Below are 26,290 nucleotides of genomic sequence, written 5' to 3'. Positions count from 1 at the left end.
GCAGACATGGTTTTCGGATTTATTCGGAAGTTTATTATTTCAGAATTCACGGTTTTCGGATTTATTCCTTTACTTGTGCTATAAGACCTACCTACTTGCCAAAGTTCATGATTCTAGATCAACGGGAAGGACTCTATAGGTTTTCTTGACAGTCACGACAGACGGACAGACAGACAATAAAGTGATCCTATAAGGGTTCCGTTTTTCTTTTTGAGGTACAGAACCCTAGAACGGCTTTGTTGAAATTGACCTATTTATTGCATATTCAGCTCTTCGGACTGAGGCCTACAACTTCAGCGCTTTGTACGAGGTGGATACAGCATTCGACCTACACACCTGCCCGCTCTCCTGTCCGTCTGTTTATAGGTAACCTTAATCCTCATTCGCACGAGAGCTTTTTTAACAGGGCTCTCTCCGTCACTCGCTTCATACAATCGTAGTTCCAATTTCATTTGAATATTAAGCAACCAAAGTCCATGAAACTTTGCAGACATATTCTAGAAACTAATATCTGTGCCTGTGGTGTTTTAGATTTTTCTAAAAATATGTAGTTTTAAAATTACAGGGGCTCAAAGATTTGTGTGTAAATTTTTAAGACCGCGTAACTTTGAAACCGAATATTTTAACAGAAATCTGGAAAACCACAGGCATAGATATTAGTTTCTAGAATATGTCTGCAATATTTCATGGACTTTGGTTGCTTAATATTCAAATGAAATTGGAACTACGTTTGTATGAAGCGAGTGACGGAGAGACCCCTCTTAACTTCCGTTTAAAAAGCATTCAAATAGAACAAATGCATTACCAAGTATCTGTTCACACGTCAACGCTTTTTTAACGCACACTTCGTATAATCAGCGCAACGCCGGGTTTTAACGCAACGCTTTTTTAACGCTCGTGCGAATTAGGGCTTACAGTACTAATTTTTTATTTTTACTTATTTTCTTTTACTTATTAGGGTTCCGTACCTCAAAAGGAAAAACGGAACCCTTATAGGATCACTTGGTTGTCTGTCTGTCTGTCCGTCCGTGTCTGTCAAGAAAACTATAGGGTACTTCCCGTTAACCTACAATCATGAAATTTGGCCGGTAGGTAAGTATTATAGCACAAGTACAGGAATAAATCTGAAAACTGCGAATTTGTGGTTACATCATTAAAAAAAAATTAAAATGTGTTTCAATTTTTAAAGTAAGATAACTATACCAAGTCATGAGAGTGATGATACCCATCATATGAAAGGGCTTTACTTGCAAATTCTTAAACAGATTTTTATTTATTTTTATGTATAATATTTTTTGATTTATCGTGCAAAATGTTGGAAAAAATACTCGAGTACGGAACCCTCAGCGCGCGAATCTGACTCGCACCTATCCGGTTTTTTACTGTTTAATGTTTATATGTGCAGTCCGGTCTGTGTGAACGTGAATCGGGGCCATGGCCTGTACTTCAAGTTGTTCACCTTTGTGAACCATTGCGTTGCGGATCTCTATTACTGCAAGCATTGGGAAGGTAGGTTATATTACTAGAAGACCCAGCAAGAAACTCGGCGGTTGCTCTGAACACTTGACAAGAGCAACCGCCGAGTTTCTAGCTGGTTCTTCTCGGCAGGAACGGCATTCCGGACCAGTGGTAGATTATTTTGACGATTCAAAAGCACTGAATAAAAATATTTTGATTTTGAATTTGAATATCATCATTCAGTTTAAAATGAGGGTTAGTACAAGATAGTTGAAAACTAAAACCTGACAATGCTGAAATATTATAGTAAAATTGTTTTTCTGTCGCTTGGTATATTTTAATGTTGTAGTACGTTTATATTCATGAACTCAGAATTTTCTCCTCTTTCATTTGACATCCCACTCTATACAATAGCAAAAAAAAAATTTTTGGAGACCCCCACTTTAACCGAGGTAACATCCGTTAGGTTAATTTTTTTCGTATAAAATGTAGCCTATGTCATCTGGACGTTTACAACGAATCAATTGACACCTCATTCATCAAAATCGGCCCAGTAGTTAAGGCGCTACGGTGGAACACACAGAATCTGGATCGAAACATACATACATACATACCCTACCTACCCTAGCTAAAGCCCTGCCTCTACTTTTCAGAATTTAGTCCACCGCCGGGTGAAAACGAGATTGTCAGGAGTTCCCAACTGAGCTGGTCCTTATGTGCTGCCAATCGGTAAGTTTGGGATGGCCCCAGATGCCCCGTATTTTATCTACGGGTTATCCCGTATTTCAGGGTCACAGAGAATTTCAGGGTGTCTGTCTGTAATTTCGAAATAACTACCTCGTAATAGGTATTAAGCTCATATTTATTTATAGTACCTACTTAGTTATACCTTACAATGCCCTGATGAGTGATGGGGCTTCATGTTGATACCTATATATTTTATGATGAATGATTAACAGGGCTCTCTCCGTCACTCGTTGTCATACAATCGTAGTTCCAATTTCATTTGAATATTAAGCAACCAAAGTCCATGAAATTTTGCAGACATATTCTAGAAACTAATATCTATGTCTGTGGTTTTCCAGATTTCTGTTAAAATATTCGGTTTCAAAGTTACGCGGTCTTAAAAATTTACATACAAATCTTTGAGCCCCTGTAATTTTAAAACTACATATTTTTAGAAAAATCTAAAACACCACAGACACAGATATTAGTTTCTAGAATATGTCTGCAAAGTTTCATGTACTTTGGTTGCTTAATATTCAAATGAAATTGGAACTACGATTGTATGAAGCGAGTGACGGAAAGAGCCCTGTTAATGATATGATGATTTTATTAAAGGATTAATCAAACCAAATAATGTCAACAATATAATATTTATTTACTTACTGACAATAATAAATTTAACATAATTACAATAATTCTCAATTCGTTTAATAAACGAATGAACAACTTCCATACAATTATGACTATAAAAATAAAATATACAAATTCACTTATGAATGAAAATAACCTATCATATATGCACTAACGTAATATATAAATACTAAAAGTAATATATAATTTTTATTTTTTGCAAAAAAACAGAAGCTACAACTTTTTACTATTAACATTTACACTTAACTTTAACTAAATCCAAGTAAGCATCTACATACTTTATACAAGAAAAATTAAAAATATCAAGTAAGTGCCTACTACTTGTGAGTAAAAAAAAATATATAATAACTTGATATTAAAGTCAAACTATCAGCGAACAATGGATTAACTTTTTTGGAAATTCCATAGAGATATAATTATTTTGAATGGCGTGTGAGAAGTCTTTTTGTAAAGGAATTGTGAAAATTGGTTGATGTAATAAAATCCATAAAAAATTTGATCCCGTATCCCGAAGAATCATCCCAAATATTTTTCGGGATAAATACTACCTACCCTATATGTTAACCCGGAATATCAGCTACTACTGTACCAAATATAATTTAAATCCGTTCGCTAGTTTTAGTATGATACGCGCACAGACAGATAGACAAACAGACGGAGAGACAGACAGGAGATAGACAGAGTGACAGACAGAGAGACATACAAAGAGACAGACAGAAAGCACAGAGAGATAGACAGACGAAAATTCCAATAAAACATGATTTATCGATGTTTGCCCCGATTTATGTAAACAAATCGTCCAGTTACAGTTTTGACGATACTGATAATGAATGTTTTTACTGCTCAAGGGTGTAAAAGTCTTCTTTCTTATAGTTTTAACAGCGGTGAAGTAAGAGCCATTTTACGAGCAATCATTATACAACATTTTATTTTGGTCACATTAATTTATCTACTGGCTCTAATTACACTGGCAACAGCACCTGTATAACAAGAAAGAAAAGTTTAAGCTTCGAAGCTCGTTTAATATTTTAACACAATATAGCAATGTAGATTTAAGAGGGATCTCTCCGTCACTCGTTTCATACAAACGTAGTTCCAATTTCATTTGAATACTAAGCAACCAAAGTCCATGAAATTTTGCAGACATATTCTAATATATAAAAACTAATGTCTATGTCTGTGGTTTTCCAGATTTCTGTTAAAATATTCGGTTTCAAAGTTACGCGGTCTTAAAAATTCACATACAAATCTTTGAGCCCCTGTAATTTTAAAACTACATATTTTTAGAAAAATCTAAAACACCACAGGCACAGATATTAGTTTCTAGAATATGTCTGCAAAATTTCATGGATTTTGGTTGCTTAATATTTAAATGAAATTGGAACTACGATTGTATGGAGTAAGTGACGGAAAGAGCCCTGTTAATATGTGCGCAAACAGCTGTATTGTCAATAATTTAGGAAGTCTTGACGCAGCCTTAGTACCTAATAGGTATCTGTAACAATATATTGCAAATAAAACACCTGACTGACGCTAGAGATTAACGAATGTTCCGTAAATAGATCACTCGAAGTCAATTCCGCGTCGTAGATGGGACATTGACCCAAATTTTGCACGCTATACAATGCGGGTTTTAAAAATACTAAATCACTAAAACTACAAGATAAGGCATTGGATTGTGTTAAGGGGCATGAGACGCGTCTGCCCGCGAAATTCAAATTTAATTTCGTTTTTCGCAATTTGTAAACTAATACGACAAAGTAGGCTTATGGCATTCTAATTCCGCCAATGGCAGTATCATCTCCACGTGTTTATATAAAAATCTTTACTTGAAAGGGTCCAGTTAAAGAAATTAGTTATAGTATCGACTAATTTGTGAGTAACTCACGTCAAACTCATTATTTTGACTAATTTATTAAACTGTACACTTTCAAGTAAAGATTTTTATGCAATCCTGTGAAGATGATACTCCCATTGTCGGAATTAGAAAACCGTAAGCCTACGTTGTCGTATTAGTTTACAAATTGCGAAAAACCAAATTAAATTTGAATTTCGCGGGCAGACGCGTCTCATGCACCTTAAGGTGGTATAATAGTCACGCAAAATTTTTATTAGCATTCTGTTTACACCCCTGTATACATACGAATACATATACAGGGTGTTTGGTTATTAGTATATAAAGACAACACGTACCCATGCTACTTTGATCTGATAAATACAATGCTGAATTATAATCACACTAATATTATAAAGGAGAAAGTTTGTATGTGTGTGTGTGTGTGTGTGTGTGTATATGTTTGTTACTCCTTCACGCAAAAACTACTGGACGGATTGGGCTGAAATTTAGAATGAAGATAGATTATACCCTGGATTAGCACATAGTTCCCACGGGAATTTTAAAAAACCTACATCCACGCGAACGAAGTCGCGGGCATCAGCTAGTGACGAAATAAAATTATAAAAATTTCTATACAAAATTTAAAAAAAAAATTATCTCAAAGTTTTCATGACCCTAACGTGCCCTAACTCATTGAGATCGTTGGCCATCTTTAGATAGGCCGAGGCCAACGATCTCAGTGAGTTAGGGCACGTTAGGGCCATAAAAAATTTTGGACATTAAAAAAAAATTGTATGGAATTTTTTTAAATTTTATTTCGTCATTTTACTTCAGCATTGTATATATCAGATCAAAATAGCATGGGTACGTGTCGTCATTATATACTAATTACCAATACCCTGTAGATATCATTTTCTACATCTTCATTTTTTTGTAGGGATAAATTGCTTTTTATAGATTTCGACAACAGAACCCATGTACGCTGCATCATTACCCTGTATTCCTCTGGGTACAGCACTATCTCGTTGCCCCTGCGTCACTACAGTGTCAGTAACAGAGAAAGCCAACTCTCCGCCAGCAGCAATGCCAATTGGACCCACCATCCCGCCTATATTGCCTCTAACGCCCACTGAAGTAGTCTGACTGAGTACAGACATTGGGTTGTTCCTGTTGTCACCATTTACAGGATTGAGCGCCGTACTACCCACTGCTGTCGTATCTAGTACTCCACTCCACATTTTCTTGAATTCGATTTTCAAAAATGCGTGTTAAGCTTCGAAGCTCGGTCAAGGTATGTGGTAGTTCTTTTTAAAAATGCGTGTTAAGCTTCGAAGCTCGGTCAACGTATATGATGGTTCCTTTAAAAAATGCGTGTTATGCTTCGAAGCTCGGTCAACGTATATGATGGTTCCTTTAAAAAATGCGTGTTAAGCTTCGAAGCTCGGTCAAGTTAAACGGTGGTTCCTTTTAAAAATGCGTGTTAAGCTTCGAAGCTCGGTCAAGGTATGTGGTAGTTATTTTTAAAAATGCGTGTTAAGCTTCGAGGCTCGGTCAAGGATGGTTCTCAAGAAGGTTCTGGACTTTATCGCAGAGCTCGTGCAAAGTTACTAGATTGCTGAATTGAAGTTTCTCAAATCATCCGAAAATTGGAGTAGGTAGTAGTTTGGTTTTGGACGAAATCACAGGAACCAAAGTTGCTGGAAAAAATAAGATAGGTAAGACAAGTGTAAATTAAAAATTTATAACACCCCCGACAAGTGAAGGTTACAGTAACTCGAAAAGAGTTGATAACTTTCAAACGGCTGAACCGATTTTCTTGGATTATAGCTAAGAACACTCTCGATCAAGCCACCTTTCAAACAAAAAAAGTAAATTGAAATCGGTTCATTAGTTTAGGAGCTACGATGCCACAGACAGATACACAGATACACACGTCAAACTTATAACACCCCTCTTCTTGGGGGTTAAAAATTGTGGGTGAAACTAATCGCGTGCAGGATTTTTTTTTGAAAATGAGTCGGCAAAAGGTTTTTCGCATATCCTATAAGTAGCAAAAATAAAAAAAAAACTTAAAAAAACCGACATTAATAATCACAAACACTAAGAAAACTGTTCAAGTGTGAGTCAGTTTCGCGCACCGAGGGTTCCGCGTCCGGTATTTTTTCCGACATTTTGCACGATTAATTAAAAACTATTATGCATAAAAATAAATAAAAATCTGTTTTAGAATGTACAGGTAAAGCCCTTTTATATGATACCCCACTTGGTATAGTTATCTTACTTTGAAAATTGAAACACAGTTTTTTTAAATGATGTAACCACAAATTCACAGTTATCTGATTTTTTCCTTTACTTGTGCTATAAGAACTACCTACTTGCCAAATTTCATGACTCTAGGTCAACGGGAAGTACCCTATAGGTTTTCTTGACAGACGGACAGACAGACAACGAAGTGATCCTATAAGGTACCTTTCTTTCTTTTGAGGTACGGAACCAAAAAAAATATTAACACAGCCATGCATCCTACGTAGAAACAAATTCATTCAATAATCCTAATGATAATAATTATTATAAATGTGAAAGTGGGTGTGGGTGAAATATTTGGGTGTTTGTTACTCAATCGCGCAAAAACTACAGGACGGATTTGGCTAAAATTTGGAATGAAGATAGATTATACCCTGGATTAACACATAGGCTACTTTTAATCCCGGAAAATCAAAGAGTTCCCGCGGAATTTTAAAAAACGTAAATCCACGTGGACGAAGTCGCGGGCATCAGCTAGTAAACACATAATTACCTTGCACTTAAGAAATTATCAGAAACAAAATCACAATAATTTTATGCGTGTGCTTTACACATGTAGGAATACTGTACTAAACGGCACCAGATGCAACGTTATAATATAGGTACTTAGTTAAGAGAGGTCTCTCTGTCACTCGCTGCATACAAACGTAGTTCCAATTTCATTTCAATATTAAGCAACCAAAGTCCATAAAATTTTGCAGACATATTCTAGAAACTAATATCTATGTCTGTGGTTTTCCAGATTTCTGTTAAAATATTCGGTTTCAAAGTTACGCGGTCTTAAAAATTCACATACAAATCTTTGAGCCCCTGTAATTTTAAAACTACATATTTTTAGAAAAATCTAAAACACCACAGGCACAGATATTAGTTTCTAGAATATGTTTGCAAAATTGCATGGACTTTGGTTGCTTAATATTCAAACGAAATTGGAACTACGATTGTATGGAGCAAGTGACGGACAGAGCCCTGATATCTTGCAATGGGTGTAGGATTGTAGATTGTTTACACAAGACATGGAGTTGTTATACTTATGACTAGAGCAGGCAATTTCTTGTAAAATGGGCATAGTATTTACTCTATCCACGGAAACTAAAATTCGAACATCATACAAGCTTGTAGTAGGTACATACCTATATCCAGAAATATCTAAAAGTAGACTAATTTAAATATAAGTGTGAGGTTATCAAGAAATGCATATAATACAAAGCTTGATGGCAGGGATCTGAAAAGACATCAAACTTTACTAATTAGATTAAACTTAAACGGCCAATACATAGTTACTTTTATTTTTTTTACTTTTGAGAGGTTTTAGTGTCGGGGTTTTTTTAAATTATTTTTTCTCTTTTGTGAGGAAAATTCGTCATCACGGGGGAGCAGAGTGGTTATGTCGGACGTCTACCGACTAAAAGCCGTCCGTCCGTCCGTCAGCGGGCTGTATCTCGTGAACCTTAATACGTAGAGAGTTGAAATTTTCACAGAATGTGTATTTCTATTGCCACTATAACAACAAATTATAAAAATTTCAAAATCGCTGCCATGAAGTTTTAAAAAAAAATTGGTTGTCTGTAAAGTCGGTTTACTGACGACAGTTGAACGTGACAACAAAGGTCGATTGTGCTCCTTTGTCGCTCGTTCCGCGCTTTCGCTTGCACTTCAAGCCTTACATGGAACGCCTCAGAGCGAGGTAACGCCGCATGAATCATGTTTTTTCGTGCGTGCAGCCGGCTCTATTGAATTATAAGACGTTGTCACGTCAAAAAATTGCTATTTCTTATACGATGGTATGGAACCCGAGTCAAATTGCTATTTACATAATCTTCGATTGTATAACTATGCTGTGGCTGGATGAGGAAGGCTGAGGGCCGGGTGTGGTGGCGCTCTATAGGGAAGGCCTATGTCCAGCAGTGGACGTCCACAGGCTGATGATGATGACGATGTAATATGCTTTTACCAAATGTTTAATTATGTCTGAAGGTTTGCTACTCTATGATCTTGTGGTTAAAGAAGAATTTTATTCTTTTAATTATTAATTAATTAAATAATTAAAAGAATAAAATTAATTAATTTAATTAATTATTAATCTTAAGAACTCAATGTAGGTTCTTATAGGTACTTCAGTAGAAATGGCTGTAAATCCCTGTTTATCAGAATCTATTCCCGCGCAGTCATGATTCAACGAATGCAACTCAGCCGTGTCTTTGGATGCATTTGAAGGTCATTTTGATTGAATGGTCTACGTGCGAAGTGTAAAACCACACTGCGTAGCTGTAAAATCTAGAAATTAGGACAAACCCTATCTTAGAAAGTAGCCCGGACATAAATATTACTACCCATTTATCACGAATAAAATAAAAGGATGTTCATGGGCGGCGATAATCACTTAACATCAGGAGACCCGCGTGATTCAACGAATGCAACTCAGCTGTATCTTTGGATGCATTTGAAGGTCATTTTGATTGAATGGTCTACGTGCGAAGTGTAAAACCCAACTGCGTAACTGTGAAATCTAGAAATTAGGACAAACCCTGTATCTTGGAGAGTAACCCGGATTTAATTATTATTATCCATTTATCACACTAATATTATAAAGGAGAAGTTTGTATGTGTGTGTGTGTGTGTGTGTGTGTGTGTGTGTGTGTGTGTGTGTGTGTGTGTGTGTGTGTGTGTGTGTGTGTGTGTGTGTGTGTGTGTGTGTGTGTGTGTGTGTGTGTGTGTGTGTATGTTTGTTACCCCTTCACGCAAAAACTACGATTGGGCTGAAATTTAAAATAGAGATAGATACCTTGGATTAGCACATAGGCTACTTTTTATCCCGGAAAATCAAGGATCCCACGGGAATTTTAAAAAAACTACATCCACGCGAACGAAGCCGCGGTCATCAGCTAGTCGCGAATAAAATAAAAAACCGACCAAGTGCAAGTCGGACTCGCGCACCGAGGGTTCCGAACTTAGGTTATTTTTTTCGATATTTTGCACGATAAATCAAAAACTAGTATAAATAAAAATCTGTTTTAGAATGTACAGGTAAAGCCCTTTCATATGATACCCCACTTGGTATAGTTATCTTACTTTGAAAATCAAAACACGTTTTAATTTTTCTTTAATGATGTTAGGTACTAAAAATTCACGGTTTTCAGATTTATTACTTTACTTGTGCGATTAGACCTGCCTACTTGCTAAATATCATGATTCTAGGTCAACGGGAAGTACCCTTTTGTTGACAGACACGACGGACGGACAGACAGACAAACAGACAGACAACAGTGATCTTATAAGGGTTCCGTTTTTCCTTTTGAGGTACGGAACCCTAAAAATTGCTTAATAATACATATATAAACAAAAGAACATGGGGTTATTCAAGAGGTGGATCAACAAATTCCTAAAAGGCCGGTAATGCATTGGCGGTTCCTCTGGTGCTGCAAACGTTCATGGGCGGCGGTAATCACTTAACTTCAGGTGACCCGCCTGCTCATTTGCTCGCTTGGCTACGTTTAGCTATGTTTAAGGAATTACATATACCTACCCTTTGCAGCATTGACTCCGAGTGGCCTATTTACGTAACGTACATTGAACTCTAGCGTCAGTCAGATGGGATGTTAGGCAGACAGCGTTTTTAAAAATACCTACTTGCATCACGTTTTGTGACTAGACGATAGTCCAACCTATTATGATTTGAATTATATATCGATACTAAAGGATGCCCGCGACTTCGTCCGCGTGGATTTAGATTTTTATAGATTCCGCGGGAACTCTTTGATTTTCCGGGATAAAAAGTAGCCTATGTCCGTCCCCGGGATATAAGCTAACCCTGTACCAAATTTCGTCAGAATCGGTTACACTGTTGGGCCTTGAAAAGGTAGCAGACAGACAGACAGACAGATAGACAGACAGACAGACACACTTTCGCATTTATAATATTAGTATGGATTTCATCTCTCGTAGCACTGGATCAAAACATCGATAGATTAATCAAAATCATCGCAATAATTGTGGTACGTTAGGTACCTAACAGAATAAGCTTTCTCCATTCCCAGCCAAATCGGTTCAGTCATTGTGGCGTTAAAGCGTAACAAACATACAAACATCCAGACCAATCGATTGCGCGACAGAAAGACTCCCGTCGTGGCGCCTCACCTCGTACCATCAAATATTTCCATTAATCACCCACTGCGCAGGTACAAGGTCACAGTCCCATTAGCTGTACGTGAAATTACACAGAAAAGGTTCTTATAATAAAAGAAACGTTTTTTATTTATTAAAAAAAAACAAATTTACTAAAAAAAAAAACAGCTAGAAATGTCAAACTTAAAAATATATTACTAGCTTAGCAAAAATAGCTTTGTCCTCATGGTTCCAGTTTAGGTTAAGGGGCATGAGACGGGTCTGCCCGCGAAATTAAAATTTAATTTGGTTTTTCCCAATTTGTAAATTAATACGACAAAGTAGGCTTATGGCATTTTAATTGCGCCAATGGCAGTATCATCCTCACAGGTTTATATAAAAATCTTTACTTGAAAGGGTCCAGTTTAAGAAATTAGGTATAGTATCGACTAATTTGTGAGTAACTCATGTCAAACTCATTATTTTGACTAATTTCTTAAACTGAACACTTTCAAGTAAAGATGTTTATGTAATCCTCTGAAGATGATACTGTCATTGTCGGAATTAGAATGCGATAAGCCTACGTTCGTCGTATTAGTTTATAAATTGCGAAAAACCAAATTAATTTTGAATTCGTGGGCAGACCCGTCTCATGCACCTTAAAATCTTTAATAAAATAATATTTCGTGCATAACGACTAAAATAAACATACGAAATGTGTATTTACTAGATTAAAAAGTAGCACTAATCACATATTATTTGAAAGACTTAAAGAATAATTAGTAGGTAAAAAAAAAACACCTAAGGAATTTTTCTATTTCTTATTTCTTAACAATTTATTATTATTATCACTTTTATTAACAATTAATAACTAATTATCTTTACTATACTTAAATATAGGTACTCGCTTGTAGAAGTTTTTTGATTAATAAATTTTCATTTAATTATCAATGAATTAATAGACGCGTTTTACCTACCAATAAAACGCTTATTAATTTACTTACCTTACTCGATGCTTAAATATATGAGATAGACGTCATTTGTCCCGCCTTAACGCATCTATCTCGCTCTATCATATAGCGCTGTCCCTCTCTCTCACCACCACCGCCTAGCAGTGCGAAGCGTGGCCCAAAGTGGCCGCGTTATTTTATTCATTGCGTTGAAAATCACCAGGCAGAATTCAAAGTTAAGCATCGAGTAAGGTAAGTAAATTAATAAGCGTTTTATTGGTAGGTAAAACGCGTCTATTAATTTGACTGTACCTTACTCGATGCTTAAATATATGAGACGTGTTTGTTATAGCCTGGTGGTGGTGGTGATCTGCGCCATACAAAGATTTAACATCTTTGACGCCAATGTGACATATATATAAGACAACTGATATGTTGAGCAAATAATGCCATTTTCTTGCTAAGAAAAGAGAAAAGAAAAATTACGGAGTGTAAATCCTCACTAACAAACTATTCACATGATTGCGAATTAAGAATGAGTTTGCAAGTCGACATAAAAAATAACAGAAAAGATATACGCGTGTATGTATTACATCAGGCAAACCATTATAAGCTAGGCAATAAATTTAGCAATTAAAATTATATGCGTGCCTGTATGTGTAATACTCAGTCAATAGGTAAGGCTGACCTCGCAAACACTTGTAAATACATTCTTTGCATGTAAAGTCTACCTATTAATTAGACAGCATCAATATTAGGATAGTGATTAGTCATGAAAACAATTGCCATTGCAAGAGTGATTAAATATTTTAGACTCACTCTATGAGTCAATAACATAATATATACCACCAAAAACAATATAACTGGGTCAAAATACAGCTATTTCAACAACATTAGACAATTGACCCAATCGTTTCGAAAACATACTGAAATTATTACCGTCCTGCATGAAATCCTCGGACATCTGATATCTTAGATATCTATTAAGAACAATTTAATCACAATGAACAATCCTGGGTAAAAATAAGTAACTTAGTACATGCACAAAACATGCCCTGGAGCGAATTTAAAATGGAAAGGTTCCTTTGTTTAAAATAACTATTTTCACTATGACCAGGAAAAATCTTCCCAGAACAGTCTAGTCTCTTTAGTTCCATGTCCTTTTCTTGGCTCATAGCTTTGCTATTTAGAAAAGTTCGTACAGTTCTCACCAGAACAGAAGAAAGTTTTAATTTGAAACTCATAAATAAACAATTCATCATTGTTTAGGTATTTTCCTCATACTCTTTGTTTTATCATTCTACAAGAATTGGGATGATGCCACTGTCAAAAATAAATTATAGCAAATTAAGCTTTTGGTTCCTTGCATATCATGGACTTCCGCAAAATAACGCTTGCTTCTATAATACATGATAAAAAGTCGCTGATTTGACTAGCAGCCATCCTTCCTATTATTAGAATTAGAAGTTTATTTTAAACTAAGCATGAAAAAGCTATAAAGGAACCCCCTACAACCTGCGTTGGGCGGCTGTAGCTAGGACACTTTGAACCAGACCAGGACTTGTAATGACTCATTGTTAGCCGAAATGTTGACTTCATTAATTAATGATGAAGGGATTAATGAGTTAATGCCCAGCTATGGTGATAAAACGTAGTTATTACAAACTGTCTTCTGGCACAATGCTTAGACATTCCAAGATCTATCTTGGCGCGCTCAATATTACCATGTTTTAAAGATTTTAACTTTGAAGCAAAAAAGGAACAAAAACCTTTTGGAGACGTCTCTCAACAAGCTTAAAGTTTCATAAAACGAAACTTACTGGAAATCCTATCACCATGTAAAGGATTATTTAAATGATAAGAAAGCTTAGGAATGAGTTTCTTAACAACTCCGATAGCTTGTAAACACTCACCCAAAATTTGACAATCGAAAAGTGACAAAGACAAGGTAGGTAAGTACTACTTTGAATAATTCTTTGACTTTGACATTTTATGACAAGAATGTTTAACTACGCTGACTTGAAGACAGTCAGCAATACTCGTACAATTCACAAAGATATGAAAAGAAATCGACCAAGCTCAATCATAAAAGTGGACATTTCACTGGTGAAAACAAAGAATATTCTCACAGTTTCAAATTATTGATAGTTTTATGGTAATGTTACCCAAAAAGCCCGTATCGAGGATCAGGACATAGTTAGGGACACGGTAAGCTGATTCGGTACGAAAATCCATTCCTTGCAAAATAGTATCCGAACAAACTGTACAATAAAACTGTCGTAACCTGTTAATTTGACATCTTGGATTGGACTGAAATCGCTCCCGCGTCGGACATACCTTGCTCCTGGAACTTTTACGATCCAGACCTACACATGACTATTAAATCCAGCAACATCATAGAAGATGTCGTAGATTTTAGGATTACAGCCCACTTATAACATATACAAGGTAAGGTATTGTGTAAATGCTTCTTGTAGCATCCTTGCACACAGATCTAATTCACTCAGAATTAATAACCATGTTACAATTACGAATAACTATGAAATTAAATCACAACCCCTAAACAGATCTTAAGTTCTGATACATCAGGCTGGATCAAAGTTATTATTCGAAATATAGAAATTCGATAGATTTGAAATGAATTTTTTGTCCGCTGAATTAGTTTCTGAACCAAAAATTTTGAAAAATAAATGGGTTGTTTTATTTTAAAAGTATAACCATGAATCTTCTGCCACGAGCAGAGCATATGAAAATTTTTGTCATGTGACTTTGAACTAAAAAACGATTTTAACAGTTAACATTAAATTTTCCATGTAGGAAAGCTGTCTTGTTTAAGATTATAAATTTGCTACACCGGGCACGGCTAGGTGCGAATAAATCTAGCATTTCATTCTAAAGTCTTTCTCCGCCATACGAGTATGCGGTTAGCAAATGCTAATTCAGAGGAATGCCAAGTCTAGAAACATAGTCGCCATGACCGTTGTTTTGTTGCAAAACTGAAAATGTATTTAGACATCCAGGATCCAGAATGTATGTATCCAGGATTGAAACGTACAAAATACTAAATAACTATAAATGTCCCAACTTTGAAAGCATGTTTCTGAGAAGGAGCAATCTTAGCTTTAGGGGACATGACATGAAGCTACATGTCAATTATCAGTGTCAAATCCATTAAAAACACTTTCTGACCAACAGAGTCGGTCACATATGGAGTAAATTGCCCAAGGATGTAGTTATGACAAGCTCTGTTAACCATTTCAAGAAAACATTAAACAAACATTCGGAAAACTCGAAGCACCTCTGATATAGACGAATCAGCGAAAGCTGCTTAGTCTATTATAAATAATAAGTAATGATAATAGTAATCTGGTAGCCACGATGCCAGTTCCCAGAGAGGAGCAGATTGCGTCCTCTTCTGTCATAAGTCCATGCCAGACGAAAAAGCTGACCATGACCTTGGTGATACTTTTAAATAAACTCTAACATCCTGTTGACTTTTCCATCAAATGCATTGCTCTTAGCATACACGCATTTACATCAAAAATATATTGATTGATTGAAACTTACAATAACCGGAAATTTCTCCTGGGATGCATCGGTTTGGTCCAAGGCTCGACAAGAGAAGTCTGCCCATCAAGCACGAAAACACGATGTCCATGCAACGTTGTTTGTGAGAGAATAAGCTGCAAAAGGCATGTAGATGGAAGAAAGGAGATTCTGATACCATCATCTCAAATCCTTCGCTTCATGCAGACCAATAATATGAGGGAAGGTGCAAAAACCTGCTATTCTTCAGAAAATACAGTCTTGAGAGCCGAAATAGTGGGTCACGTGGACGCAAGCCGCCACTGTTGGCGCAAACATACACCCGCACTCGCGTACTGCAGCGGGTGTCACTCACGCACGAAGTTCGCACGCTCATGTCAGTCACTGAACAAATCTACCTGATCAGTTGATCACTGGGCAAGCTCATATAAACCACAACGATATATGACAAGTATAGATTCATTAGGTTAGTTGTAAATAGTAAAAATATCATTATATAATTCAAACTATTTAACCCTTCTCATTTAGTGAAGACAGCCGTGCTCTGTAGTGAGCTGGTGGTGCGTTTATCATGATAATGAATTTAGGTTAACTTATCCATTGAATTAGCGTGTAATGATAGAATTAAGTTTTCCAAATAAAAATAATAAATTGCTTTGTTGGCTTTCCTTTCATGTTATTTATAGGCACCTTTACTTGGTCAGAAGTATGGCCTCCTTTAGCTTGAGAGATGTGAATAACACATTGTTATAAACTTAATACTTGCTGCAATTAGCCAGCAGCAAGAGAGCGACAGCCAATTCAAGATGATTGCATTGCTCACTGTACACACTGTAGATGTCAATTTATGGCAATAGGACTGCGATGTTCGGATGACTCCCATTAAAAATATCGGGAGCTTGTAAAAAGCGGTATGCGGTACGCTTTATGAGATATAAGAATATATTTATATTTCTATGTGTAATTTCGGAGCTTTTACTCTTCCCAATTTGTTTGTAACGTGACGCAAGTGGCCTCTGAAATTTATATCAATATATTTGCATTCGGTATCGCTTAGAACCCATACCTTCGTTAATAATGTCATGCAAAAGACCGTAAAATTATTTACGTCGTGACTGAAACGAGAGCAGCTGTGCTCCTAGCAACGACTACCCTGCAAGGGCAAGTAGGCATGAACCATTACAAACAAATGCACGAGGTGTGCTGACCAGCCCGCGTAGTTCAACTGTGCCTACGAGGCGTAGCTAGATTTTTAATCGGCCAAAAACATTAGGTCATAAGCCTGTACCTGTAAAATTGAGTTGACCAAGACGAACCAAAGGAGGTTTCGAAGCAAAAACAGGTATAACGGAGCGTAAAACTTAGCATAAATATCGGTGGCGCCCAAGAGCGACTGATTGATATTCCACTGAGACCATAACAATGTCATGCACACTCCCGCGAGGAGTTGCTTACTTGGCTTTTACACTGCGCCTGCGAGGCGTAGTTAGCTTATTAAATGGCCCATGCACTCCCACGAGGAGGCATTTAATTTCTAAGCTGCACCTGCGAGGTGGATCTAGGTTTTTAAATGGCCTATGCACTCCCGCGAGGAGGCATTTCATTTCTAAGCTGCACCTGCGAGGTGGATCTAGGTTTTTAAATGGCCTATGCACTCCCGCGAGGAGGCATTTAATTTCTAAGCTGCACCTGCGAGGTGGATCTAGGTTTTTAAATGGCCTATGCACTCCCGCGAGGAGGCATTTAATTTCTAAGCTGCGCCTGCGAGGCGGAGCTAGATTCTTAAATGACCAAAAACACTGCCATGTATACTCCCACGAAGAGCCATTCTGTTTTCCAATAATTTTTAAGCTGCGCCTGCGAGGCGGAGCTAGATTCTTAAATGGCCAAAAACACTGCCATGTATACTCCCACGAAGAGCCACTCTGTTTTCCAAAAATACGCCTGCGTGGCGAAGGTAGATTTATAAAAGGTCTTTTAACATTTCTTTGAGCCTTACACTTTCTTCTCTTAGGTAACTCTAATACCGTTGTTCTGAATATAACCATGAATAGAATTCAAATTCAAAATGTTTTTATTCAATTAGACTTATGCCACTTCTTTTGAATCGTAAAAGGCATCTACCACGGGTTCAGTTCATGAAAGCCGGTCAAATTATCAACATATCGTGAGAGATAATATATATTTATCGTGGTAGGTGGGTAGGCACGAAAGTTTTACATCATTTAATAAGCTATAAAATTTGTTCACTTTCAATAGGCTCGATTAATCTGAAAACTGGTACCTGAACCTTTTCCTTTCAATGTAATCAATTATGTACTTTTAATCTGCAAGAATCTAAAAGTAAATGAAAACGAAAGCACCGGTACTACCGGATACCTTTTATATTAAATCATAAATAGCATAAGTTTTTTTAAACAATAAATATTTCAACATTTCTTTCCATAGAAATGATAGCATTTAAAAATACGAATGACGTGAATGTACACGACGTTGCGCGTCGCGCTGCACATTGTTCTTACCTACCCACAAGATTAAGTACTATGTACCTACATTACCAATTTGGTATTATGCTGGTTTCTATAGTTTTATTTTTATTGTATAGCTATAATTAATTAACTCAGTGCCAGGTAAAACCAACTGTGGTTTTTATGGCGCTGAATGTAACAAAAATTGCAAATGTTTCAAAAACTACCTACCTTATGAGGTAGTTTTTCGTTCACAATGAATTGTTGGAACTTATATAGGATTCATTGACGGTAGCTTAATAAAATCGATATTTGACTCATTCGATGTCAAACTATCTGTTAAATCATGTATTTAAATTAACAAACTACCTCTAAGATGACATTTTCATAAATAGCCAATGAATTTAGCTATGCAGTAAAATTTTGCTTAAGAAATAAAAGTATTTCTATACTCAAACATTTATAAGAATTAAATAAATTGAAAAACTCACGTGATCTGGTTTACAACCTCCATGAAATATTGTTAAGTAATTATACTCTTGCATGAGTATTATAATACTTTATCCAATGCAGGTAATTTTTTCTCCAGAGTGCTGCATTTTAGCAAGCACAACCGTTCTCGGCGGGAAACAAAACGCCAATGAATAAAATAACGCGGCCACTTTGGGCCACGCTTCGCACTGCTAGGCGGTGGTGGTGAGAGAGAGGGACAGCGCTATATGATAGAGCGAGATAGATGCGTTAAGGCGGGACAAATGACGTCTATCTCATATATTTAAGCATCGAGTAAGGTACAGTCAAATTAATAATTAATTGTTAACAAAAAACATTAAAAAAAATCACTTAAGGATTTTTTCTATTTCTAATTTCTAAGACTATAGGTACTTACTTAACAATTAATTATTATTAACAATTAATAACTAATTTTCTTAACTATCTATATACTTGCTTGTAGAATATTTTTGATTAATAAATTTTCATTTCATTATCAATGAATTCTTATAAAATCAATTTTTTTTTTAAAAAGAATATTAGCCGTTTTTTAATCATGACCAACATTCCCCTTTCCCCTCCAACTAAGCGTAAAGCTTGTGCTAGGAGTGGGTACGACAATAGTGCAACGGGTGGGGTTTGAACCGCCGACCTTTCGGAATTCAGTCCGCTCCTTAGAACCGTTGAGCTATTGAGGCAATTTTTTTTTTTGCAAATAATTATTTTTTTTGTAATTAAAATATAAACACCAAATTAAAAGTAAAAATAATGAAATAAGCCTTTCGGGTACCTACGAATCCCGAAAACCTATTTTCGCCTCATCACACAGTATTTACTGTTGATTTTCGGACCATTCTTGTTTTCACTATCGATGCTTGGACCATTCTTGTTTTCACCAACGATTTTTGGACCATTTCTGTTTTCTCCATCGATGTTTGGACCATTCCTGTTTTCTCCATCGATGTTTGGTCCATTCCTGTTTTCGCTGACCTTTTGATTTCAGTAACACTACTAGTGGGATGACCAGCAACACCTGAACAAGGCAATTTTTTATTTTTTAGGCTCAAACCTCTGTGATATATGAAATGCGTGCTACATAATATTTAGATTTTCTGTATATTGATATTTAAAAATTAAAAATTAAAAAATCACACTAATATTATAAAGGCGAAAGTTTGTATGTGTGTGTGTTTGTGTGTGTGTGTGTATGTTTGTTACTCCTTCACGCAAAAACTACTGGACGGATTTGGCTGAAATTTGGAATGGAGATAGATAATATCGAGGATTAGCACATAGGCTACTTTTTATCCCGGAAAATCAAAGAGTTCCCACGGGATTTCAAAAAACCTGAATCCACGCGGGCGAAGTCGCGGGCATCATCTAGTTGATAATAAAAAACTAGTCAAGTGCGAATCAGACTCGCGCACCGAGGGATCCGTACTCGGCTTTTTTCCGACATTTTGCACGATAAATCAAAACTATTATGCATAAAATAAACAAAAAAACTGATTTAGAGTGTAGAGGCAAAGCCCTTTCATATGATATCCCACTTGGTATAGTTATCTTATTTTGAAAATTGAAACATTTTTTTTTTTTCAAATAATGTTACCACAAATTCACGGTTCTTCGAATTTTTTCCTTTACTTGTGCTATAAGACCTACCTATCTGCCAAATTTCATGATTCTAGGTCAACGGGAAGTACCTACCCTATAGGTTTTCCTGACAGACAGACAGATTTTATTCCTTTGAATTTTTTTTATTTCACAATTTTTAGTGGCCCCACTGTACTATAATATGCTATGCCGAGTTAAAACCCTACTGTTTACTAAGCTATTATCGCGAGCAATTCACTCTTATCCATTGAGGAGTTCAGTTCTCCATCTCCGAAGATATTCATCAAATCTTCACCAAAATATGGGACCACCTGCAAAGTACCCTTTCAAACAAAAAAAAAATTTCAAAATTGGTCCAAGCGTCTGGAACATACATAAACAAGTGTAAATTAAAAATTTATAACACCCCCGACAAGTGAAGGTTACAGTAACTAGAAAAGAGCTGATAACTTTCAAACGGCTGAACCGATTGTCTTGAATTATAGCTAAGAACACTTTCAATCAAGTCACGTTTCAAACAAAAAAAACTAAATTAAAATCGGTTCATTAGTTTAGGAGCTACGATGCCACAGACAGATACACAGAAACACAGATACACAGATGGGTACACACGTCAAACTTATAACACCCCTATTTTTGGGTCGGGGGTTAAAAAAAAGATTCCGATGAATTGAGAACCTCCTTTTTTCGAAGTCGGTTAAAAATATAGTACCTGCATCGAATCCCCACGGCGCATGGATATCGTCAGAGGTCACAGAATCAGCAGCGGCTACGACCAACGCTGCACCCGTCACCATGCCGATGGGACCTCCTATCACAGCGCCCACAGCGCCGCCAGTTAGTACAGCTGTGGACCTCGTGGCTTGCACCATAGCGTTCCGACCCCCTGCGTCATCTCCAACCGCATAGTGGACACCAGCTTCATCCAAACCAACAAAACAAAGTTGAAAACTAAAACCCGACTGCGATTTTTTTTAAACATTATTAGCCATGCTAATCATCACACTAATATTATAAAGGAGAAAGTTTGTATGTGTGTGTGTGTGTGTGTATGTTTGTTACTCCTTCACGCAAAAACTACTGGACGGATTGGGCTGAAATTTAGAATGGCAATAGATTATACCCTGGATTAGCACATAGGCTACATTTTATCCCGGAAAATCAAAGGGTTCCCACGGGAATTTTATAAAACCTACATCCACGCGAACGAAGTCGCGGGTATCAGCTAGTGACTCATACTCCCCTTTCCCCTCCAACTAAGCGTAAAGCTTGTGCCAGGAGTGGGTACGACAATAGTGCAACGGGTGGGGTTTGAACCGCCGACCTTTCGGAATTCAGTCCGCTCCTCAACCGTTGAGCTATTGAGACTCTAATAAATGCTGAAATATTATAGTAAAACTAGCTAATGCCCGCGACTTCGTACGCGTGGATTTACATTTTTCAAAATCCCGCGGGAACTCTGATTTTCCGGGATAAAAGTAGCCTATGTGCTAATCCAGGATATTATCTATCTCCATTCTGAATTTCAGCCAAATCCGTCCAGTGGTTTTTGCGTCAAGGTGTAACAAACATACACACACACATACACACAAACTTTCGCCTTTATAATATTAGTTTGATTTCATGTAGGAGAACTAACTGCCTTTAAGCTACTTCGCGACTCTACTACCTATTCGGAATGTAGATTCTATTGAGAAGAGCCGGCAAGAAACTCAGCAGTTGCTCTTTTAGTATAAAATAGTAAAATACCTTTAACATGCCCCACTACTGGTATTGAATCAAGAAAACAGAACATTTTTATTTGCGATTAATGTTTGATTTTAACCTCAGCTTTAACGTTAGGTTATTTTTTTAGTAGATTGTCCTTAAGAAGGTTGTCAGGATCAGATGGTTCCAAGACTGCTGGAAAAAATAACAAGATAAAGTTAAACAGAACCAAAACCCAACTACTACCCGCGAACTGTCGATAGATACCGATAGATATAGTAACAAGTGTAAATTAAAAATTAATAACACCCCCGACAAGTGAAAGTTACAGTAACTAGAAAAGAGCTGATAACTTTCAAACGGCTGAACCGATTTTCTTGGATTATAGCTAAGAACACTCTCGATCAAGCCAAGCCACCTTTCAAAAAAAAAAAACTAAATTAAAATCGGTCCATTAATTTAGGAGCTGCGATGCCACGGACAGATACATAGATACACACGTCAAACTTATAACACCCCTCTTTTTGGGTTGGGGGTTAAAAATGTTTTTCTGTCGCTCGTTGTATTTTAACATTGTACCTAGCTACTATATTTATATTTATGAACTTCTTTTTTCCTCTTTCATTTGATATCCCACTCGATACAATAGCAAAAGAAATTTTTTGGAGAACCCCACTTTTTTTGGATGTAAAATCCGTCAGGTCGATTTTTTTCGTATAAAATGATAGCCTTTGACGCTTCATTCATCAAAACCGGCTCAGCAGTTTATGTGGTACGGTGGAATACACATAAATACATAGACTGCTAAAATAATAACTCTTCCTTTTGGCTTTGCCAGAATGAGAAGGGTTTAGGTCTGCCACGCTGGCCTAATGCGGATTGGCAGACTTCACACACCTTTGAGAACATGGAGAACTCTCAGGCATGCAGGTTTCCTCACGATGTTTTCCTTCACCGTTAAAGCAAGTGATATTTAATTGCTTAAAACGCACATAACTGAAACGTTAGTGGTGCGTGCCCGGGATCGAACCCCCGACCTCCGATTGCGAGGCGGACGTTCTAACCACTAGGCTATCACAGCTATATCGGTTGCGGCGATGGATTGATGATAATGACAAAGAAATAATTACCTACCTTACTTTTGACTTTTCGGTTAAATTTTTTTTTTCCAGACGAGAAGAAAAAAAAATTTTTTTTTTTTAATAAGTTATATTAAAAAAAATTTTTTTTTTTTTTAATAAGTTATATTAAAAAAAATCACAATGACTTAACATGCACAATATGTGTGTACTTATGGTACTCTTATTGTAAACTGTACTTGACGAATACAATAATATACTTATGAGTAATCCATACTTGCGTTTATCAATTCACTGCTTAGGTATTTGTACCCACTAGCTGATGCCCGCGACTTCGTCCGCGTGGATTTAGGTTTTTAAAAATCCCGTGGGAACTCTTTAATTTTCCGGTATAACGAGTGTAAATTAAAAATGTATAACACCCCCGACAAGCGAAGGTTACAGTAACTAGAAAAGAGCTGATAACTTTCAAACGGCTGAACCGATTTTCTTGGAGGCTAAGAACACTCTCGATCAAGACACCTTTCAAACAAAAAAATTAAATTAAAATCGGTTCATTAGTTTAGGAGCTACGATGCCACAGACAGATACACACGTCAAACTTATAACAACCCGCGTTTTGGGTCGGGGGTTAAAAAGTAGCCTAGGTATGTGTTAATCCAGGGTATAATCTTTTTCCATTCCAAATTTCAGCCAAATCCGTCCAGTAGTTTTTATGTGAAGGAGTAACAAACATACAGACACATACTTACATACAAACAAACTTTCGCCTTTATAATATTAGTGTGAAGTGTGATGTGATAGTGTGATAATACGGTTGGTGACGGCCTCTCTGGCACAGTGGTCTCATTAGTGGGAGCACCCGGGTTTGATTCCCGGCAGGGTTATGGAATTTATGATTTCTGGTCTGGTCTGGTCTGGTCTGGTGGGAGGCTTCGGCCGTGGTTAGTCACCACAATTTTTTTGGGTTTCGTACCTCAAAAGGAAAAAGGAACCTTTATAGGTCACTTTGTTGTCTGTCTGTCAAGAAACCTATGGGGTACTTCCCGTTGACCTAGAATCATGAAATTTGACAGGTAGGTATGTCTTATAGCACAAGTACAGGAATAAAGCTGAAAACCGCGAATTTGTGGTAACATCATTAAAAAAATAATTAAAATATGTTTTAATTTTCAAAGTAAGATAACTATTACCGAGTGGGGTATCATATGAAAGGGCTTTACCTGTACATTCTAAAACAGATTTTTATTTATTTTTATGTATAATCGTTTTTGATTTATCGCGCAAAATGTTGGAAAAAATACCCGAGCACGGAACCCTCAGTGCGCGAGTCTGACTCGCACTTAGCCGGTTTTTTTCGGGGGAAATCTTCTCGAGATACCCGATCTCTTTAAGGAGAGATTGGGTTATGTGGGATTTCTACCCACTAAAACCCCCTCGGTGTCCATCAGCGCATATTAAGAGGCTCCGGGAAGCTCCGCCAAGCGACAAAGGAGTATGAGTTTAACGATAACTGCCATGCTCCTTCTAGGTTAGCCCACTTCCATCTTAGACTGCATCATCACTTACCACCAGGTGAGATAGTAGTCAAGGGCTGAATAGGTAACTGATTAGGTACTGAAGAGCCATACTTATTAGAAACTATCTTGAAGAGTCATGCGTTTCAGCGAATGCAACTACGCAGTATCTTTGTAATTGCATTGTTGAAGTGTTGGTGAAGCCATAATCATTGTAAATAGCTGATGCCCGCAGCTTCGCCCGCGTGGATTTAGATTTTTATAGATCCCGTGGGAACTGTTTGATTTTCCGGGATAAAAAGTTGCCTATTTCGATTACAGGGACGCAAGCTACTTCGGTACCAAATTTCTTACAAATCAGTTAAGTGGATGAGTCTTTAGGAATCCCGCGGGAACTCTTTGATTTTCCGGGATAAAAAGTAGCTTATGTCCGTCCCCGGTATAAGTTAACCCTGTACCAAATTTCGTCAGAATCGGTTACACTGCTGGGCCGTGAAAAGGTAACAGACAGACAGATAGACACACTTACGCATCACACTAATATTATAAAGGAGAAAGTTTGTATGTGTGTGTGTGTGTGTATTTTTGATACTCCTTCACGTAAAAACTACTGGACGGATAAGGCTGAGAATAAATATAGATTATACCTACTTTTTATCCCGGAAAATCAATGAGTTCCCACGGGAATTTTAAAAACCTACATCCACGCGAACGAAGTCGCGGGTATCAGCTAGTTTATAATATTAGTATGGATCATAACCAAAATATATTTGTCCACTTTCAGATACATCCAGTTCGCGAGGTTCACGGAAATGACGTCATCTATGGGGCATTACGGGTGGTTGGCTGGAGACTACAGGTACCTAACTTCTCTGAGCAATGGTGGTGTATCTGACTGACGGCAACTTAAAGTCAATCAATCAATCAGCCTGTTTGCGTCCACTGCTGGACATAGGCCTTCCTGAGAGCGCGCCACCACACACGATCCTCCGCCTTCCTCATCCAACCACTTCCCACTATCTTCTTGAGGTCGTCAGTCCAGCGGGTCGGAGGTCGTCCCACACTGCGCTTGCTGATACGCGGTCTCCACTCCAGAACACGTCTGCCTCAGCGGCCATCAGTTCTGCGACAGACGTAGCACAGAATAGCACAGGTCAACCAATCATCATCACCATCATCATCGACGTCCACTGCTGGACATAGGCCTTCCCGAGAGCGCGCCACCACACACGATCCTCCGCCTTCCTCATCCACCCACTTCCCGCTATCCTCTTGAGGTCGTCAGCCCAGTGGATCGGAGGTCGTCCCACACTGCGCTTGCTGATACGCGGTCTCCACTCCAGAACACGTCTGCCTCAGCGGCCATCAGTTCTGCGACAGACGTAGCACAGAATAGCACAGGTCAACCAATCATCATCACCATCATCATCGACGTCCACTGCTGGACATAGGCCTTCCCGAGAGCGCGCCACCACACACGATCCTCCGCCTTCCTCATCCACCCACTTCCCGCTATCCTCTTGAGGTCGTCAGCCCAGTGGATCGGAGGTCGTCCCACACTGCGCTTGCTGATACGCGGTCTCCACTCCAGAACACGTCTGCCTCAGCGGCCATCAGTTCTGCGACAGACGTAGCACAGAATAGCACAGGTCAACCAATCATCATCACCATCATCATCGACGTCCACTGCTGGACATAGGCCTTCCCGAGAGCGCGCCACCACACACGATCCTCCGCCTTCCTCATCCACCCACTTCCCGCTATCCTCTTGAGGTCTGTTGATTTGATGAGCAGAGCGTGGAACTGAGCTTGTGATGGATGCACGGGTTATTCGAAA

General features: G+C 37.6%; 2 protein-coding genes and 1 long non-coding RNA gene across 4 annotated transcripts in view; 1 reads left to right on the top strand and 2 right to left on the bottom strand.

Annotated features, from left to right (window-relative positions):
• Positions 1-26,290, top strand: part of LOC123879322 — a 34,748-nt gene that overhangs the window by 1,897 nt on the left and 6,561 nt on the right. Inside the window, exons 3-6 of the mRNA XM_045926967.1 lie at positions 270-366; positions 1,406-1,509; positions 2,112-2,187; positions 25,238-25,312. Of these exons, the coding sequence (XP_045782923.1) occupies positions 270-366; positions 1,406-1,509; positions 2,112-2,187; positions 25,238-25,312 (352 nt within the window). The remainder of the gene's footprint in view (positions 1-269; positions 367-1,405; positions 1,510-2,111; positions 2,188-25,237; positions 25,313-26,290) is intronic.
• On the bottom strand, positions 2,821-7,593 carry LOC123879471. Its single transcript, XR_006799009.1, has 3 exons — positions 7,470-7,593; positions 5,667-6,369; positions 2,821-3,815 (listed from the first exon to the last, which is right to left on the bottom strand). It is a non-coding gene; the product is annotated as an uncharacterized LOC123879471 (long non-coding RNA).
• LOC123879470 lies at positions 19,190-23,046 on the bottom strand. Of its 2 annotated transcripts, none has more exons than XM_045927175.1 (4): positions 22,992-23,046; positions 21,900-22,052; positions 20,863-21,069; positions 19,190-19,569 (listed from the first exon to the last, which is right to left on the bottom strand). In XM_045927175.1, exons 2-4 carry the CDS (start codon positions 21,943-21,945, stop codon positions 19,358-19,360), a joined length of 465 nt encoding a protein of 154 aa, XP_045783131.1. In that variant the 5' UTR covers positions 21,946-22,052; positions 22,992-23,046; the 3' UTR covers positions 19,190-19,357. The 2 variants fall into 2 exon arrangements, with proteins under 2 accessions (XP_045783131.1, XP_045783132.1); XM_045927176.1 differs by having other exon boundaries at positions 21,900-22,049; positions 22,992-23,045.

This window comes from Maniola jurtina, chromosome 28 (genome assembly GCF_905333055.1).
Source record: "Maniola jurtina chromosome 28, ilManJurt1.1, whole genome shotgun sequence".
NCBI classification, from domain to species: Eukaryota; Metazoa; Arthropoda; class Insecta; order Lepidoptera; family Nymphalidae; genus Maniola; species Maniola jurtina.
The sequence above is the reverse complement of the archived record's forward strand: the minus strand, read 5'-3'. Positions and strand labels throughout refer to the sequence as shown.

What these genes read in the sequence shown, in the direction of transcription:
- LOC123879470 (XM_045927175.1), bottom strand. Translation starts at nt 21,945, where the DNA reads ATGTTCTGTTTTCTTGATTCAATACCAGTAGTGGGGCATGTTAAAG. An exon ending in AGTAGTGGGGCATGTTAAAG is followed by an intron (nt 21,070 to 21,899) that starts GTATTTTACTAT and finishes GTTTGGATGAAG; the next exon opens with CTGGTGTCCACTATGCGGTT. An exon ending in GCCGTGGGGATTCGATGCAG is followed by an intron (nt 19,570 to 20,862) that starts GTACTATATTTT and finishes TGCCTTGTTCAG; the next exon opens with GTGTTGCTGGTCATCCCACT.